This window comes from Macaca fascicularis, chromosome 1 (assembly GCF_037993035.2).
Source record: "Macaca fascicularis isolate 582-1 chromosome 1, T2T-MFA8v1.1".
Lineage (NCBI taxonomy): Eukaryota > Metazoa > Chordata > Mammalia > Primates > Cercopithecidae > Macaca > Macaca fascicularis.
The window spans coordinates 60,328,250-60,347,098 of record NC_088375.1 but is presented as its reverse complement, the minus strand read 5'-3'; the positions used below and the strand labels follow the sequence as shown (position 1 = coordinate 60,347,098).

Below are 18,849 nucleotides of genomic sequence, written 5' to 3'. Positions count from 1 at the left end.
TGCGCACAGGTGTATGGGGGTGTAGCAAAGGTGCCAGAGGTGTTGGGAGCTGGCTGAGAGGGTGGGACTGGCCGCTGCCACCTCCATCCTCTCTAGCCACATCCTGTCTTGGTCATCCCTGCCCCACTTCTACTGCTCTCTAGGTCCTTTCCATCTACTCCTCTGATTTGCTTCCTCTCCTCTTTCCCGCCACCCTTCCAGCCTTCTCCACTCTTCCTTCCTTCTCACCAGCAAGCTCTGTAAATATTGGAGATGAGGTCTGGTTTTTACCATTTCCGGGTATGAGTGGGATCTGGATATGGTAGGACAAGAGGCCGACCCACCCATTTGGGCGGGGAGTCAGGCTCAGCTGGGGGCTTGCAGAGTGGTCGATTATCATGGAGTCTTGGTCTCTCCTTCTTTGTAGTAAACTGATCCCACCCCCTCTCCTCCCCATAGGAGGGCTGGGGGCAAGGGTGCAAGAGAATCTTCAGAGTTGGTACTGTCATCTATGGAGATGTGTATGATGTTATTGATGGAATACTTCAAGGGAACATTGGGCAGCTCAGTGATAACGTTAATCCAAGAGAAGTCCTCATTACAGAGAATTTTACATCTAGAGCATCCTGACCCAGGCATCTCAAATTCAACATTTCTAAAACCAATGTAATGTTCTTCTCCCTACCTCTTCCCAGCCAAGCCTGTTTCATCTGAATTCTGTTTTCAATGAATGACCCCAGAGTCCCTCATCTACCCAGTGGCCCAAGTCAGAAACCTGGACATCACCTTAGACTGACTGTTTCCTTTTTCCTTTCTCATTTATCCAACATACTTTACTGAGCATTTCCTAAGTGCTAGGCACTTGCTAGGGGATGAGGAAATAAGTGTGTAATCGACACGGTCCTTGCTGTCAAGGACCTCACAGCAGGAGGGCACCAGTAAACAGTCTAGTAAAGCACAATGAGACGACAGCTTCAATGTCCATGAAGTGGAGGACTGTAGTGAGGCTTCCCAGAGAAAGCTTGGTCCTGAAGGATGAATCTGAATTGGCTGGAGTCACAGGAGAAAAAGGCATCAACCATTCAGCAAATCCAGCTGATCATCAAGTCCTCTTGATTGTCTCTCTAAATACCCCTCCAACCTGGTTTTGACTTCCCATCCCCATTGTGCCTGCCTTGGTTCAGGTATTTGGGATCCATCCTCCTAGACCCTCCAGCATTCTCCGACGGGTCTCTTCCCTGCCATCAGGCCCACTCCTCCTTGAGTGAATCTTCCACCTCAATGCCAGGGCTCTCTCTCTCAAATGTCCACCACACTCCTTTACTTAAAGTCGTCAGGAGTCCCCTACTGCTTGCCTGAAAGACAAAATGCAAACTCCTCAGCTGACCCCAACCTACTCTACCAGCCTCATTTCCTGCCCCACTGCTTCTCACCCTGTACCTCAATGACTGATTATCTAATGTTTCTCAGATGCCAAATGTACTCTCAGGTCTCTATGCCTCTACGCAAGATAATCTGTTTTCCTGGAATCCTCTTCCTTCTTTTGTCCTCCTAGAGAAATTCTCAGACTTCATGTCCCAGTCACCTCTTCTGTGAAGCCTTTTCTGATTGGCCCTAGCAGGACTGTCACCTCCTCTGAGTTTCCACAGTACCTTGTGCCTATCTCTCTAGCATAACCTTTATCACTTCATGTTGTAAGTTTTCAGTTACATGTCTGCTGATCTCATTGAGGTGAAATTCATCTTTTCATTTTTCCTTCCCTCTTCTCCCCCTACAAGTGCTTAACAGTGTCTAGAGCACAGTACACCCTCAATAAATGCCCAGTGGTAGAAACAAAGGCTGCCAAAGGCGTGGCCTCTGCTTCCATGTCAATTCAGTCTTCACTGGAGCACAGATGAAACCAAGGAGCCTCAGGAGGCCTTTCCTTCCCAATCATTTGGAGTAGAGGTTGATGGAGGATAAATTTGGTCATGGGATCCCACGTCTCTGTCTGCCAACTCCCTCCCTCCTTTGTCTTCCTTGCAGAAAGTCCAGGTAGTGGTCACCGTGCTGGACTACGACAAGCTGGGCAAGAACGAAGCCATAGGCAAGATCTTTGTGGGCAGCAACGCCACAGGCACAGAGCTGCGGCACTGGTCTGACATGTTGGCCAACCCCCGGAGGCCCATCGCCCAGTGGCACTCGCTCAAGCCTGAGGAGGAGGTGGATGCACTCCTGGGCAAGAACAAGTAGACAGCAGCGGCTGGGACCCCACACCTTTCACGGACACTGACAAGATCCAGAGCTATCAATACCTCAGTTATGCAACCTTAGAGGTTTTCTTTTTTCTTTCATTTGTTGGTGGTTGTGTCCTTGTTTTTCCTTGTTTTCTCTTTTTAAAGACCAACTTCCCTTTGATGGCTGTGTGAGGAGAGTCCCCTAAGAGGTGAAAGAGAAGCCTGGCTCTGTTCATGGTCCCAGGAGCTGCCCTTGCTGCATGCCATCACAGTTCCCCCGACTCTTTCAAAGCTTCACATCTGCCTCACCCCAAGCGAGGTCCTCTACTGGCGCAAGCTTGCAGCACTTCCTGTTTTTTAGCCTTTTGGACCAACAAAATGGCAGCACATCCTGCTTCCTGACAGGGAAGGCATCACAGTGGCTAATGATCCGTGTGTGTGTCGTGTGTGGTGTGTGGTGTGTGGTGTGTGTGTGTCTTTGAGCATCTCTCTTCATTCCTGGAATGAGCCATGGACAGTAAAGTTGTGTGGGAAAAGAAGGCTCTTCGGGGACCCTGACATGAAGAAGTCCACTAAGTGGGAGATCTTCTCTCATCTATGGCAAAGTCTCAGGATCCTGTTCAGATGCTGGGGCTTTCATACTCTTCTTGGTGGCTATTTGGGAGGCAGCAAGTTGTGAAGACTGGATGTGTTCAGAACTAGGACCAAACGATGCCATCAAAGACTTCCTCCTGCCAGTCATGGTTTCCCCAGAAGTGTGGTTCCGGGGACATTCATGGATATGAGCTATTCACTAGTTGGGTCAGACTCTAACAGGGACTCTCAGTCCCAAAATCTCACTCTTATTGACAATAAATATCAAACTATGAAGAAACAGAAGTCCTATTACCAGAAAGACCAAAATTAAACTCCTGGATCGTCACCCCATCCAGTGGGAAACACAGATGCTTTCTCCCTTTCCAGAATATAAGCAGCCCAGTTCATTTGCATTTATTCCCCACTGTGCTTTTGCTTCTGTTTCTCTTTTAAGTGGAGCAACACTGTCTGAAGACACGTTATCTGTGCAGAGCCAGAGAACTTTAAAAGGAAAGTTTAAATATTCTTAGTTCCCCTGAGGTCCAGGTAAGAAGGGGGTGGTAAGAAGAGGATGGGGGACAGATGGCTGAGATTTCCTGGGTGGAGATATAGGGGAACACTGGAATTCCCCCCAGACTCCCACTCCTTGCTTCCTTGGCCTTCTGCCCTCCATGCTGGAGTGCTGATAGGTAGCTGGAGTGGCCCAGGGAGACCTATAGGGAGGACTCGTCCTACCATTAGGGGGCTTCTCTTTATGAATACTAAGAAACAAAGGGCATCCATTCCAAATAAGTAGCAGAGGAGACCTTCTGGGGTTTCTACCCATGCTCAGTTGTGTCCCACTCCCTGTTCACCTTCTGTCCCCAGCACTGATATAAAAGCCATATATATGTTAGTCAGGTTTGCACTGAGTCTTCTTCCAAACCTTCAGCCTGGACAACAGAGTGAGGTCCCCTTGTGGCCAGAGGCCATCCTTCCTTGCCTCCCTTCCTTTGGCCTCTCTCTTCCATCCATGAAGCCCTCAGGCCCTTGCCATTTTTTCACCACAGAAAACTCATGGCTTCTCCAGAAGCCTGAGTATCTCTCTTTCCCAGTACAAATGGCAGCATTTCTATCCTGCCCCATCTGGGCCACTTCAGCTTCCTGTAGACACCCGAGACAGATGGACAGTGTTGGAGGGAATCAGGCTTTGGGGATCCAGCGTGAAGAAGTTGCAGAGTGTCTTTTTATTTTATTTTAAAAAGGGAGAAGGAGCTTTTGGTTTTGCTTTGTGTTTTGGATGAAGGAGTGGGGGAAATGAGGGAATACCCCCACCAGAAACAGACTGGGAAGCCTCCCTGTCTCTCGGAGATCCTTCTTTGTCTTGTTAGTGGTACATGGGAAGTTATATTTTTACTGGTGTGTGTGTGTGTGTGTGTACTTAACGATGGGAAGGTAAGACTCTGATCAGGATTATGAACTGTGGTCCTTGGGACCAAAGGTGTGGTCATGGTAGAGAGTTGTAGGACAATAGGGTGCTTTCAGAATCTGGGTGGCCACAGAGTGGGATTTCCTGGTATGGACATCAGAAGTCACTGGACTCTTCTCCCATCCCCAGAGTTGTGGGATTTTGGTGCTTTCTCAGGGTCTCTCCCCAGACTCATTCTCCTCACCCATATCCCACAGACTCATTCATGGAGACCCCCTTGTCAATATCCCCTCTACCTTTACTCCTTTGCCCTTTCCCAATTCACCTTCTACCACCTGGGATTCTTTTCCATTCATGAACTTCATTCAGCCCTTCCAAAGCCCAAGATTTGCACTCCCTTGACAGGGAGGAAAGGCAATGGTAGGAACCTCTGGTGGTCTAAGTGTCCATGTGCCTGGTGACCAGGGCTGGATTTTATTACTCTGAGCCCACTGCTAGTGAGCAGCCTTGAGGGGTGGGGACAGGTTGCTGAGTGACTTTGAATCTTGGCACCAGTGTGGAGCCAGTGTGGGTGTGGGGAGCAGTGCCTTCCCCAGGTCCCAGCTGGTCCTGATGTGCCATCTAGCGGATGGCATCTGTCTTGGTCCATAGGCTTGGTGGGAACATGCTTCTGCTTGTGTGTTTTCCATACCTAAGGACTGACATAGCTGAAACCACAGGGCATCATGCCAAACACTCACTGCTGGGCAGGTTTATTTCTGGGGATGTCAGGGTACTGGGGTGTAGGCACTAAGCAGGATAGAGTTAGGGTGTTTGGCTAGTAAGGCGTTCTGGACGCCTCTGGGGCTATAAGTTTTCATCTCAAAGTCTGTTCCAGAGAAAGGAAAGTAGTATAGAGGTGATTTTTAGAGAAGCTGAGACCATGAAAATCCAAGCCTAATCCCACCCAGAAACTGGGATAAGGTCTGAAAGCTTGTTTTCTTCTTCCTCCCTGAATAATTGTTCCAGAAGGGATGCTAATTCTGTCAGAGCTACAGACAGGTTTTTGGACTTTGGAAGTGGAAGCTGAGGCCTGGGGAAGGCTGGGTAAGGAATGCTGGGGCAATCCCAGACAGTAGGCAGGTGCTCGGCATGAATGAGAAGTGACTTTCCTGGAGTCCCTCAGCTGGAGGATGAGACAGCAGGGATTAGGCCACAGTCTCAGATCCTGATCTTTCTTCCTAGGAAAGCATATGTAACTTGTGTCTCTGCGGAATCAGTATGGGATGATTTTGCTGGCCCAAGGCTTCAGCGAGAGGGAGAAGAGGGGTCGCTACAGCCCTCCTGTGGGTAAAAGCAGCTCTCTTATAAACCTGCCTCCATGCAGTGGGGTGGGGGGGTAAGGGGGGGTGATAGCAAAGAGGTTGATGAACCTCCCTGGGTTTGGGGAGTGACAGTTTCCATGTTCCCTTAATGTCCTAGGTTAATTCATAAGGCATCTGAGTCCTGGGTCTCACCCAACCTCATAGAGAAAATGCCTGTTCCTGAGGGCATTCCCTCCCACTCAAAGGTACAAAGAGACTGAGCCAGGAACTGCCCTCATATCCTCTGCTCTGCCTCTTCCCTTCCCTTTCCTCTGCCCCTCCCACTTAAAGCTGTTTGGGGCCCTTTCTCGGAGCCCTGGGTGGTGGCAGGCAGGGAGGAGTCCCAAGATCCTGGTGGCCCAGAGCCCCATTCTGTGGTTGCCAAATAAAAATATGGATGCCCAGTTACATTTGAATTTCAGTTCAACAACAAACAATTTTTAAGTGTAAGTATGTCCTAGGCAATAGTTGGGACATATTATACTAAAAAATAATTCGTTGTTTATCTGAAATTCAAATGTAACTGGCCATCCTGCATTGTGTCTGGGAACCCTGCCCTATGATTTTTCCCTCTCCCTTTGGTCCCAGGGGGCCAGGAACCCCAAGGATTTGACTTAACCAGTTTTTTGAACTGCAATATTGAGAAGGGGACACTGTGACTTGAAGACACATGAATTACTTTATTTTTTAAGCAACAACAAAATAAGAACCTTCTGAAGCCATTTGAGCCTCATCTGCCCCCATCCATGTATATTTAATTATATATAAAAGAAGATAATTACCTAGAAACATATGAACAGAATCTTGTTTAATCAAGATGCATGTCTATAACTTTCTGTAAATAGCCGCATGGCAATGCTGAGAGTCCCCTTGATCCCCAACCTCAGACCCATTTTACAGAACTGGTTGAGGCTGCTCCTTTGATTTTATGTTGTGTAAAGTCTTTGTCCCCCAGCCCCACCCCTGCCTCCTCCCATCGGGAAACCTCCCCATGGGAGTCATCAGTGGGCGGGAGTCGGTGCCTGCCCCAGTCCAGCCCTTCCTCGGGAGATGCTGGAGGTCGCCCTGAAGGCCTGTTTGCTGCACATCTGTCTGCAGAGCCAACCCTTGGGGCCTGGTGCAGTGTCCAGCCTGGTATCTGGTATCCCAGTAGCTTCCGTGTTCTGTGTATGTGTGTGGTGTGCCCCTTCCTCCCACTGTCTGAATTCACTGAAAAGCCATAAAGGGGACCTCCTGCTGGAGACTTGGCCTCCCTTGGCTCCTCCCAGGAGCCCCCGTGTCCCTCCAACTGGCTCCCCACAGAACACTTGTGAAGGGCTCACCTGTTGTCACCCCCTCCTGCTCCCTCAATCCTGTGTCATGAGAATGGATGGTGTCCAGGGCTTCCGGTGGGGCCTTAGGCGATGCCCATGATGGCCCTGCCTGAGCTGGCTTCCTCGGCCTGGGTTCACAGTTCAGCTCCATCTCTATGCTGGGCGAGGAGCAAGCAGCAGTGGGACTCCATGGTTCTGGATACCTTTCCTGGGGTCCCTGTGGAGGCAACCAGGATTTTCAGGAGCAGCCAGTCAGTGGCTCAACCAGGGGCTCAGTCAGGGATGACAGAACCATCCCTGCTTACTCACCTCTGTGGTGTGAGGGTCGTGGGTGGTGATGGAGGAGGGACTCAGGGAGAGGCTGGTGAATACAGGGGCTGATGCTCTTTTCTCATGTGTCCTCCTGCAGTCTGACAGAAAGCAGCCCAATAGCAGGGCGACCTCAGGGCTACCAGGGCTCCCCTGAGAGTGGGGTGGGCAGGTCCAGCTGTGAGGGAGGCTCAGAGGCTCAGGCAGAGCAGGTGTGGACTAAGCCCGCTGACCTTCACACCTGCTCCCCAGTGAAGCCCCAGTCAATTGCACCAAGTAGCAGAGAGGCGAGTAGAGGGGCCTGGGGGCTTCCGAGGCCTCAGGTCATCCTGTTGAACTGAGACGGACAGGTAGCCCCCCTGCCTGCCGCCCCTGGCCCCATGGGCACCTGAGGGCAGTACTGCATGGGAAGGGTCCAGGATGCCTCAGGCCTGACAACTGGGACGAGTATGAGGAAGGATGGAGAGAATGGGAGGGTAATCAGGCAGGGCACATTCGATGAGGCCAGAGGTGGCGAGGCAGGCTTGCCCTGCACAAACCACAACACATGAGCACAAAGAAGTCCCAGGGACTTTTGTGCTGGGACATGAAAGAGTGAGGAAGGTGGAGGGGACCATTTCAGAGCAGGCTGGAATCAGGTGTTTGGACGAGTGAAGACATGTCTTGCTTCCTCCAGCTCTCTCTGGGGCCCTCCCACTCTCCACACCCACAGCAGAGACAGAAATTGAGGCAGGAGTTGAGAGAGTGTCTGTCTGGTGAGGTGATGGGAGCAGTGTGCGTGGGGCACCAGGAGTTCCTCCATCCTGCCTGCCTTAGCGATCAGGACTGTAGTGGGGCCTCTTCAAAGATGCTGACCTTTCTGCCCTGACTCCTGCCCATCTAAGGACTTGATTTGTTGCTTTCTGAAAACCCTGGGGCTGAAAACTTCAAAATCAGGGCCTGGCAGAGCCTAGCTTCCCCCAGGTCAGCCCACCAGGAGCCCTGCCTTTGTCTCCATAGGAAGGACACATGTACAGCCCGGCCCCCGGCCCATTCCCCACCTCTGCTTGGCAATGCTCTCCATCTCCCTTATGTGGACTCTTGTTCTTGTCTGATCTCTTGTCAAATTGTTATTTTGTAATGAGCTGCGTCTCCTTATTAAAGAAATGAGCTGAAAGAAACCTGGGGGTGGGGGGGTGTCTCTGGTTGTTTTTGCTGCGCTGAGGTGGGGGTGAGGGTGTGGGAGCTGCCTGTGAGGGTCAGTATGGTGGGTGAAGGTGGTGAGATGGTCCTGAGGCTCTGGCCTCTAACCCAGAATCTCCCTTCAGGGAAGCACCAAAAGGGGCTGAGGTCCCCTCTCTTCTGGGGTTGGGGGAAGACCAGATTGGCACTCTCGTGGGTGCTGGGGCCCACACATCTCCTGAGGACACATGCCAGGCCTGTGGAATTGTGGGGAGCATGGTGGTGCTGGGGAACATTGTCTGGGAAGCTGCGTGGGGTGATGGTGGGGACTATATTCTTGAATTCCCTTCCAGTAGAGCTGGGCTTAGGGAATAGCCACAGTCTGACCCCAATGACAAGAGGGAGGCTGGCCCTGGGAAATGGGAATTTGAAAAGAAAGAATTTCTACAAAGTCCTCAATTGTCTCTTTGCAAAGAACTTGAAATGTCTTTAACTTCTAAAGCAAAGGTGTTAGGGACCAGGGATAGGGTTTCAGAATTTTAGGGAAAGGGAGAGTAGGGCAGCATTGCTCCCAAAGACCAGGGAAGAGTAAAACTCTTTCTTCAGTTCCCACTTCCACCTGTCTCATCTCCTTCAGGATAGACCAGCGGCTACCGTTTTCAGTTTACACCAGCACCTGTCCTCCAGGAACACCATTGGCTAGATGTGTGTTTGTCCATCAGGTCCAACAGCATGGGGGCAGTGAAGGCAAGCCAGGGACGGGAGCTGCCCACCTGAGGGAGCATGAGCCCAGATCCTTTAACATCTATCCTGTCTTGCTGCTTCAGTCCCTGAGGCTGGGTAGGGTGAGGGGCATGAGCCTTTCAGCAGGACCGGGATTGATCACCTGAGGGTCTCCTGGCTGAGAATGTGAGCTTTTTACTCTGCTAATAGGCTGTGGCCTTCTCCTTTCCCTTGAAGAGGGCTGGACCACGTGACAGCTAGGTGATACTGTCTCTGCAGACCTTACTACAACCAGTGGGGGTCAGAAAGAGAAACATTTGCAGTCTAGGAACCCTTTGCATCGGTCATGCTTCTTTGCCTCTGTTTTGCGCCCCAGGACAGGACTGAATTCTTCAACCATGACATCAAGTGTGTTTGTTCTGCTGCTGCTTGGGTTGCAAACAGCTGGGTGACAGCAGGGGAAAAGAATCTTCCCTCCCTGACCTCTCACCAAGTCAGTGACCAGGGATTTCCGCTTGGCAGGAAACACAAGGCTGAGCAAAGCCAGAGGCAGGGCTTGCTGGATGGAGAAACCAGACCCAGATCCTGGCTGCCTGGGGTCAGACCTGGCCACCTATGTACAAAACCCTGCCAGCGGGCCTGAACAGCTCCTTTCTGGGCATGGCTCCTTCATTTTGAGTTTAGATTTAACCTTCAATAACCCCCAAGTTAACTACATTTGTAGTTTGGAACTACAGAATAGTTCTGGATCTCCCGACTTAAACAATGACCTCATGAAGACTGTTATGTATACAGCAGATGACTAAGGGTGGTGGCAGGAGACTTCCATGAGCCTGAGGAAATCACCACCTAGACCTCAGCTTTCCCAGGTGCTAGTAGTCACCTGGATGGCCTCCTCACCCTTGTCACTTAAACCTGGTGTCTTCCAAGAACTAACCACACTCTTAGTTACTTGAAGCTTGGAACCTTGATATCTTCTTTTATGGTTCTTTTGAACTCCAATCTAGGCTTCTCCTTGGCCTGACTCCATTTAGGAAATTCCTTGATTCTACCAGAGACCCTTATCAGTGGCCATGACTCACTGTGGCTGTCCCTGGGGAAGGGGCCTCTATGTGGACAGGAGTTGTAGCAGGCTGGTGGGCAAGGCCCCCACCAATGGTAAAGAGGATGTAAAATCACAAGAGGCTGCCCCAGATGTGAGATTCTATAAATCCCATGCTCTGAACTGTGGAGACAGTCACAAAGTTAAAACACAGTTTTATTTACTCATTTATAAATACTGTTGTGTTTACAGGCATCATATAGATGTGAATATTATTATTCCCAAACTTTGAAACACAGAATACTCAATACTATATAATAACAACCAGTAAAACAAAACCATTCATCTTAGGGTTGAAAGGCCACTCAAAATTGCATAAAAATACATTCAGTTCACAAAGCAAGTCTGGCTTCTTCTCCCTAAACACCCCCCAACCCCACCCCATCCCAGGTGTATTTACAGTGGACTGAAGTTAATCCATACAACTCAGCTGAAAAACAGTTATATCTGGTGCGTTAACCTTGGTGGAAATAGGGTGAAGGGTGGAGTAAAGACACAAAATGCTACCACTAAAATGGGAGAGGCATGAAGACACCAGGGTGATTCTTTTCACCCCTGTTGATCAAAGTCAGGGCAAAGACAAGAAGAAAGGAAAACCATAAAGCCAAAGTCTTGAGTGTGAACTACTCAACTGAGCATAGGCTGTATCTTCACCAAGAAGGATGCAAGGGTGAAACATTCTTTCCTTCCTTCTGCAGAGAAATCATTGCCTGGTGTGCCAGCCAGTGGTAGGCACAACCTTTCAAAAGTTCAAGGGATGCTGGCTAGAAAAGGAGGTATTCTGGATTGCTGCATCCTCTCAGAACCTTCTCCTACTCTGCAGCCTGCCTCCTGGTGTCTTTTTTCCTCCAAACTCTCTTTATGTGGCCTCTCTTCATCAGAAGGCAAGCAGGACTCGGTTCCAGGTTTCAGTAGAATGGGAGAAAGGACAGGCAAAGGCACAGATATTAGGCGAGAGTCAAGCTACTTCTGGCCCTAGCGTGTCCCTTGTTCAGGAACAGTGGGCCCAGGGGACCGGCACTCTGACTCTCAACTCTGATTTTGGGAGAACATTAGCGGCTCTTAAGAGGCTCCCCACCATCAGTGTGCCTTTCCTGAATCCTTGCTCTTTGAATGGGCTGAGCTGTTGCCACCAGATGCACTGATACACTGATTAGGTTTGTGCTGGGAAGACACACTTCTGTTTTAAGCTATAAACAGTCTCAGGACAAAGAGTAAACCAGATATGGCTACTCATGGTCTCCTTGGCCAGGCTATGGAGGAGTCATACGGGCCTACAAGTCAAACCTCATCTCTGAGGGGACATTAGCATAGCCAGGGAGCTTTGAAACTGGGAAGAGGGGACAGTGGTGGTGGTGGTGGTAGTTGGTATATCCAACTTCTCCGGGAATCTTGGCTGATTCATGGAAAACCACCTCGCTAAAGCACCCTCGGCTCCAAGTGAGAAAAGCAAGGAATTAAGAATGTGGAGGGAGGTGAGAGGGAGAGGAGTGAAGTGTATGTTTATCCTGGAAGGACATAAGAGCATCCTGATGTCACCTTAAGGGGCCACCCAAGCAAATCTTTATTGGAAACATCAGGGAAAAATTTGGAGGAGAAATAACAGAAAATATCACTCTGGCAGATTCACAGTCCAAAATGATAAGCAGATGAATTGGGGAACGGCTCAAATAGGTCCTTTGGGGGATTAGAAGGGAGGGGGAAAAAACAAAAGATAGGATTTAGTAATATACTTGGATAAAATTGGTTTCTGAGTTCTCATTTGTAATCAAGTATATGCCAGACCTCATTTTAAAAGCTCCGGGCTAGCAAATGTGCATGTGAACACACATAAGCTAGATGCAAGAGTTATCCCCAAATTGCTAAACCTTTTTAGGTAAGGCCAAAACATTCATTAATGGTATTGTCTTCAGACACACCCACCTCTTACTTACAGTTCTCCCGAAGGAGGGCTTCCGGGACACTGGGTTGTAAGCCAAACCTGGGTTCTATGTTTGCCCTCAACCCCAACTCTCCAAGGAGAAGTGAATGCATCTTCTTTTACCATGCAGCTGCTGGCTGATGGTCAAGATTCTGTGTTTTTTCTTAGGCCTCAGAAATCACCTCATTTCTAATAGCTGTGACCAACAGTTCCTGGACTACAATGAAGTTGAAGTTCATCTATTTTCCAATCTAATCAGAACACAAGAGATCAGTAGCTGTCCCTGATAGGGTCTACTACTTCCTGAGCAGTGTCAATACCCATTAAGGAAGCTGATTAAAATCTCTGCTCAGCTGGAGCCTGAGGGATGAAGTCACCAGTGAGACAGAACTCATCTCTGTGTGCCAAAGCTTTGGTTCTGTGAAACTCTCTTCCTTCCCGGTACTTGCAGCTTCCACCCTGCTCTATGTCCAAAGCCCCTGGGCCTTCTGCCTTCTTCCCATCGCAGCACACAGCCACCTCCACTTCCAGGGTCTCTGCCCTTTCACTCCAATTACACCAGGTCCTGTAGGAGGCTTGCAAAAGCCAAGTGCTGTTCCATGCAATGTGGTTGTGTGGACTCTGGGTTTGTAAACACTTACTGCTTTGGTAGTCTCCTCTTCAGACCTGCTTTGAAGGAAAGATCATCTTGAATGGTATCAGAACCTCCTACTTCTGATAGTCCAAAATCCAGAGGGGGAGCTCAATGGAACTAAAGATTGAGGTTCTTATCGAGGAAAATTTTCTTGCTGCTGTAAGGCAGAGTTCAAGACAATGAACCAGATGGTGCTAAGCAGAAAAACTATTAGTCTGCTATTTGGGTGTGAAGAGCCAATGTAGATCACATTTTGAGAAAGCTGAGGAAAGGTGGTTGAGGAAACCTATGAAGCAGCGGGTCTGTTTCCTATTAAAACAACTTGTCCAAAGGCTGCCTGCAACAAATTGCTTTCTATCCATTTCTCCATGAGCTCCAATTTCCACCTCTGCAGGCTTTAATATTCTTACCAAGCCATCAGGAGGGAAAGCCATTGCAACATCATTCAATTACCCTCAATATTAAATTCACTTCCCAACAAGGATGAGAAGTCAACCTTGATGTGCTCATGTTAAACAGTTTAAATCCAGAAGAAAACAAAAAATTTTGGACTTGGATATTTGAGATTAGAATTTTTGAAGCAGAAATCCCAATAAATGTTCTGATCTTCCTAAGAATGAATAAATCACAGAATTTTAAGCCAAAAGGAAAGGGCACATAAAGATTATCCAGTCCAACCTCATTTTACAGACAGGGAGGGTGACCTGCCCAAAGTCACATGACTAAAAGGAGAAGGTGTAGTAGCCTTGGAATACAGATGTTCTGACTTCTAGGGTCTTATCTTTTTCTGTTGCCTTTTTCTGTCCTCAAAGCTGCCTTTCTTATTGGGTTGGAAGAACTCACATCTTATGAGGGGTTAGACCCTGCCTTGAAAATCAGTATGGTGGGCTGGGCATGGTGCCTTAATCCTGTAATCCTATCACTTTGGGAGGCCCAGCTAGGTGGATTGCTTGACCAGCAGTTCAAGACCAGCGTAGGCAACATGGCAAAACCCCATCTCTATAAAAAAATACAAAAATTAGCTGGGCATGGTGGTGCATACCTGCGGTCCTAGCCGCTCGGGAGGCTGAGGTGAGAGGATCCCTTGAGCCTGGGAGGTGGAGGTTGCAGTGAGCTGAGATCACACCACTGCAATCCAGCCTGGGCAACAGAGTATGGTGACTAAGATCTGCAATAATAACTGGGCCTAGATTTAGGCCACTTGCACCACCTCTGATTGGTAAGTGTGTGCTTAAAGTGCGGTCAGTGCTGGCATAAACAATGGGGTTTGAGGGCCCCTGATGATATCTCTGAGAGAAGGATATCAGGGCTCCTGCAGTGTTACTTCACTGAAAAGCTCCAGTGGAACCAGTGGCTCATCCGGTAGAGTAGAATTTCCCTTTCCTTTTTGCTTAAATGCTGAATCCTTTCTGCTTTCTTTTTCCTTTTTGCACCTTTGGAGGTGCAAAGCCACCTGGAAGCTGAATAACTGGCAACACTTTAAATAGTTCTCTCTTCTTCAGGCTTCTTCTGCTCACTCCATGCCCACCTCAAGGGTGCCGACACTCACCAGTGGCCTGGACTGAAACACTGGCCTTTCTCTGAGAGGAGACAGTGTCTGTCTGTCGCTAGGAGAGGCTGCAAAGGGGCCAAAAATCCAGACACCTAACAAAGTACATGCCTTTGAGAGTTTCTTCTTCCATCATCTTTGGCTCAATTAAATGCCTCTAATGGAGAAATGGTCAGTAGTTCACACACACTTTCATGGGATCCACAGACTATTAAGTTGAGTTTTAGCTTCCTTGCTTCCTGAGTGGAACCATCTAATAAGCACATGGTTTGAGGAAGGGAAATGGGTAAAATGTTGCAAAACAGTGATCTGAAATCTCACTAGTGGCCTCAGATAGCAATATATGAATCTAAGTCTTCTTAAACTTGGGGTGGGAACTAGCACAGAAACCACAGAAAACCCAGAAGAGAAGCAAACACATCCTGCAGTTGGAAGACAAGGAGGTTCTAGTGAACATCAAATGAGAATGGCCCACTAGAGAATCTAGTGCACTAAGTAAGCCCAAAGCAAGTCTATTCTTTAGATTCTTTAGTGGCAACACCCTGAGATTTGCGTAACCCTTTCGCTAGAGACTGGGATGGGGCTAGGGGTCATCACACTCTGGAGCTATCTGGAAAGGGATCAGCAGCCCTAGAAAAACAAACTTTAGCCACAGAATCTCTGGAATGGCCAAATCATTACTTTCAAAGGTGTGGCTCGGTTTTTGAAAAATAACAAATTAATGAAAACAGAGTTGTGCCAAGAACATTCTCTTTCCCATTCTGATATTTCATGTAAAGACTCTAAGTTAAGTGATAAACCTGTGCCACATGTTGTTGGCCAAGTCTGCAGCTATTGATTCAGCTTGAGCTGTTTGGACATGAGTGTCCAAACCAGCAGGTGAGGACTGAGGATTGTGGCCACTGAAGAGGCCAGTGGTAGGTACCTGTCCAAGCAGCACAAGAAAAGGGAGACCTGCTGATGCCAGTATCCAGAGAGAATTGCTGGCTAGTAGAAGGCCTATAACTACCACCTCATGGGGCTTCCAGACAATACAGTTGTGAAGGAATGGTATTTTATTTCTGGAGATAGACCAGAAATCAGTTCATCTAATAAAATTAAATGCGTAAGAGAAAGTACCTGAAATTACCTAGGACAGTTTACACTTACTTTCATGAGTTCCTGGCCATAGAATCCGGTATTCCTGAGATTGAAAAGCTTGCAAATTTCTTGTCACAAGGAAAACTTTCTGGCAAGAAAAGTTAGCTTTAACATGAAAGGGCCATGTGAAGTGGCAGGGGTGCAACACCAATCTAAGAGTTTTGAGAATCTGCCCCCAGTGCTTTTGAAAGGCACAAACAGATCTGAGGGGACTCTCTGTAACCCCTTTCCCTGGTCTATTGAGTGGAAAAGGGTCAAGATGTATTCCCAATAATCCAATTTTCTTTTCTCGAGAAAGCAGTATCATCTTCCTTCCCCAATATTCAAAATGTTCCAGGATAATCAATAAGTCAATACCTTATGTTGATTTCCTCTCCCAGAATGAAGGAAATGCTTATAGTGAAAGATATAAAACTTATTACTCTAATTTAGCATTCCCTGAGAACTGAACTTACAGTACTCCCATGATAATCCAAAGTCCCAAGATAGTAGCAGCTTCTCTTGAAAAATGGTTGGAAATGGAAGACAGAATTTTATATACTCTAAAAATGGGGTTTTGTCAGAGGAAACATATCTCCTGTTATGGAATTGGGATCTTGAATTACAGCTTCTAGTTTAAAGAGCATGTGATGTTTCAGAGGGAGGGCCATGGACAGCTACACGTCATGTCAGGAAAGGAATCAACAGGCAGAGGTAGTGTATGTTAAGGGAATGAACCACTCTAAACACTGAATATCATTGGTAACCCTAAAATGATGAGGATTTAATGACTTGCACACTCAAGTGAACCAAGGGATAAAGCTCCTACAAAAGGAAAATACTGTAAGTATTAATGCTAGGTTATCATCAAGAACTAATGGTTTAATTTTGCACTGGATGTGTAGAGTATTCTTTCCAGGCCTGGGCATGATATTTTAAAGGCTGGTTTTGTCTAGAGGAGGATGGCCAAGATGTGACAGGTAAGAAAAGCATGCCATATGAGGAATGACTGAAAGGACTAGGGTAACAGCAGCTCAAAGTAAGACTGAGGGGGAGACCACCCACTGCACATATCTGAAGAGCTGTTAAAGAGTTGCAGATAGTAGATCTGGACTACAAGGAGAATCCACAGGCAGACTTCAGCTGATATCAGGAAAAACTCTCTCGATTAGAGTTGCCCAACTTTTGAGTAATAAATGCATAGCCACCAGAGGCTACCTGACCATGCCCATGGGTCAAAACTGTGGTAGCAGGGGTCCCTGTGACACAATAATAGAAAGCTGGACCTAATGACCTCTGGGCCTTGCCACTCTAAACTTCCATGACTCTCATCAATGGGTTGAAAGTACTTCATTCCATTAAACCTCTATTAAGTGCCATTTCCCTATTAATTTCCAAGAAAGTAAATCTCTCCGCTAAATCTAACCACTGGAAATAATCAAATTCACCACTATTCTCACAGTCCAGTGGGCTGCTATCTTCTACCTTCTTTGCCACAATGTTGCAAGTGGCCTCAGATACTTGACCTTCACCATATGTGTCTTTCCAGCCTGCTTCCACTTCCTAGTCCATCTCCCAACAATCTCCCCTCCCCACCTCTCATTCCTCCCTGCACTGACTTCATTTCTCATTAGAAGCAGGTGTCAGAGCGAAGAGAGGAAAACAAGGTCAAGGAAGTGAGGCAGAATGGGGTATTCAGAGCCAGATTTTCTTATAAAGAAAATCACTTTGAAGGGGAAAGTGGGAGATGAAAACAATGAGCTGACACTTATGCCATAGTCTAGCTTTCAGGGCAGTGGTGCTGCCACCAAGGCACCAGAGTGATGATTTTCTTGTCTCCAGAATAATGATTCCCCACAACGGCCAAAGACAACTGAGGTCAGGTGCTCTGTCCTAGCTTTTATACCATTGAGTGAGGGGGTGGGGGAGGGAAAAAAATAAAAGGATAGAAAGGAAAGGAATAAATGAAGCCAGGGCCATTTGAGCCTTGAGGAAAGGGCTAGGTATGAGGGAGGAATAAAGGTTAAAACTAGTTAGGGAGATTACTGGGTGTTGATAGAAAAAATAAAAGTTCCTGAGAGGTGAAGAAGAATAGAGCACCTCAATGCAGTCACTGTCACCTTGGATGCTAACAGCTCTGGAGGCCATCTGATGATCAATTCAACATCCTGCTGTTTCTCTTGGCACCCCAATCAGGATCCTGGAGTGGCTACCACAAGACTCACCTATATCAGAGGACACTGGGTCAATGTAAAAAGCTGAAGGATACTGATTTGGGTAGAAGCCTTACATGTTTGGACCAAATCCAATGTGGACAAAGTAGCTGAGCAGCAGGAAGTTGAGGGGTCCACAGCTGAGCCTAGTGTACTCCCCAGAGCATTCTCCAGATGGCTCGAATTATCACAATCATGCTTCAATTGAAACTGTCATAAAACTTGGGATAGGGGTTTTGGAAGAACAGGGCATTGAAAGTGCAGAGAAAATGTAAAGTGTATAGAGGTGACTGAAGAGGGTGTTAGAAAGAAGTGTCCTTCCACCAAAACATCCATTTCTTTTGGTTGGAAGGCAAGGACTGGAAAAGAGGGGTGGGGGCAGCAAATACTGTCCCTTTGTTTCCTCATAAATCTGGAGCCTAGCCTATTTGGACAGTTTGCTGATGACTCTGATGAGGGCACCATTTTCATCTTTCAGCCTCTGGTTGTCGGATTTCAGTTCTGTTAACACCTGTAGGGTGACAGAGGGAAAGGGAAAGGTGAGTTAGAGCCTGGCAGGATCCTCCTTTGCCCTCCCTGACCAGGCCAGGCCAACCTGGTGATCAGGGCCTTTTGAGACAATGTGTCTCATGGTCCCTTGTCCCAGGGATAAAATTCCTTTCAATCTTCCTATTTATTGAGTTGGTATTGTTAATCTTCAGGGAGATTATAGCCCCTCCATCTTTTGAGCTGGCATATTTAGCAGTAATATCTTATTTCTTCATAGGCAGACCTCACATTTCACACTGTATATCCTTTCATTCTATTGAATCAGTAACCACTTTCAATTTCTCCTGCCCTTAAACTCATCCCTAGTCTAAAGAAATTGGGGAGAGAGCCAAAATGGGCTAGTGAGGACATAGGGAAAGAATTCAGAAAGGGGGTGGTGGTCAACTAGAAGAGTTAAAGGAGGATACTGCTTCACATCTCATCAAAAACAAGAGCAAAGGCCACAGAGGCAGCACTCAGCTTTCCTGCCATATGCACAAAGGGTCCTCCACTTGGTGCCTTCAGTGAATAATCCTCCAAATTCTCACTGGCCATACTATACATATCCACTTTCAATCATTAAAACTCAGAAAACTTACAGTCACAGAGCTGTCAGGCACAGTGAACACTAGGCATGTATTTAATCCTTGCCAAAGCTCCCCACTGACAGTCACCAAAGGATACCCAGAGGCCTTATCAGCAGTTTTAGGGCATTGTAATTCACAGAAATAGATGCTTGTCAGGCAGGGGAGGGA

The 18,849-nt window shown here is 47.7% G+C and overlaps 2 protein-coding genes across 31 annotated transcripts in view; one reads left to right on the top strand and one right to left on the bottom strand.

Annotated features, from left to right (window-relative positions):
- SYT2 (synaptotagmin 2) overlaps nucleotides 1–8,304 on the top strand; it is a 120,278-nt gene extending 111,974 nt beyond the window's left edge. For all 11 annotated transcript variants that reach the window (XM_074033100.1, XM_045395076.3, XM_074033117.1 and 8 more), the window contains one exon: nucleotides 2,005–8,304. In XM_074033100.1, coding sequence (XP_073889201.1) covers nucleotides 2,005–2,211 — 207 coding nt within the window. In that variant the 3' untranslated portion in view covers nucleotides 2,212–8,304. The remainder of the gene's footprint in view (nucleotides 1–2,004) is intronic.
- PPP1R12B (protein phosphatase 1 regulatory subunit 12B) overlaps nucleotides 6,183–18,849 on the bottom strand; it is a 241,358-nt gene continuing 228,691 nt past the window's right edge. For 7 of the 20 annotated variants that reach the window (XR_012431518.1, XR_012431519.1, XR_012431525.1 and 4 more), the window contains one exon: nucleotides 10,269–18,077. Coding sequence is in view for 9 of the 20 variants with exons in the window: in XM_005540443.5 (XP_005540500.3) it covers nucleotides 17,991–18,077 (87 nt within the window). In the remaining 11 variants the exon portion in view is untranslated. Of the gene's footprint in view, nucleotides 7,053–10,268; nucleotides 18,078–18,849 lie in introns of those variants that run through there. The other 13 variants (XM_045395012.3, XM_045395014.3, XM_045395021.3 and 10 more) reach the window with 4 other exon arrangements.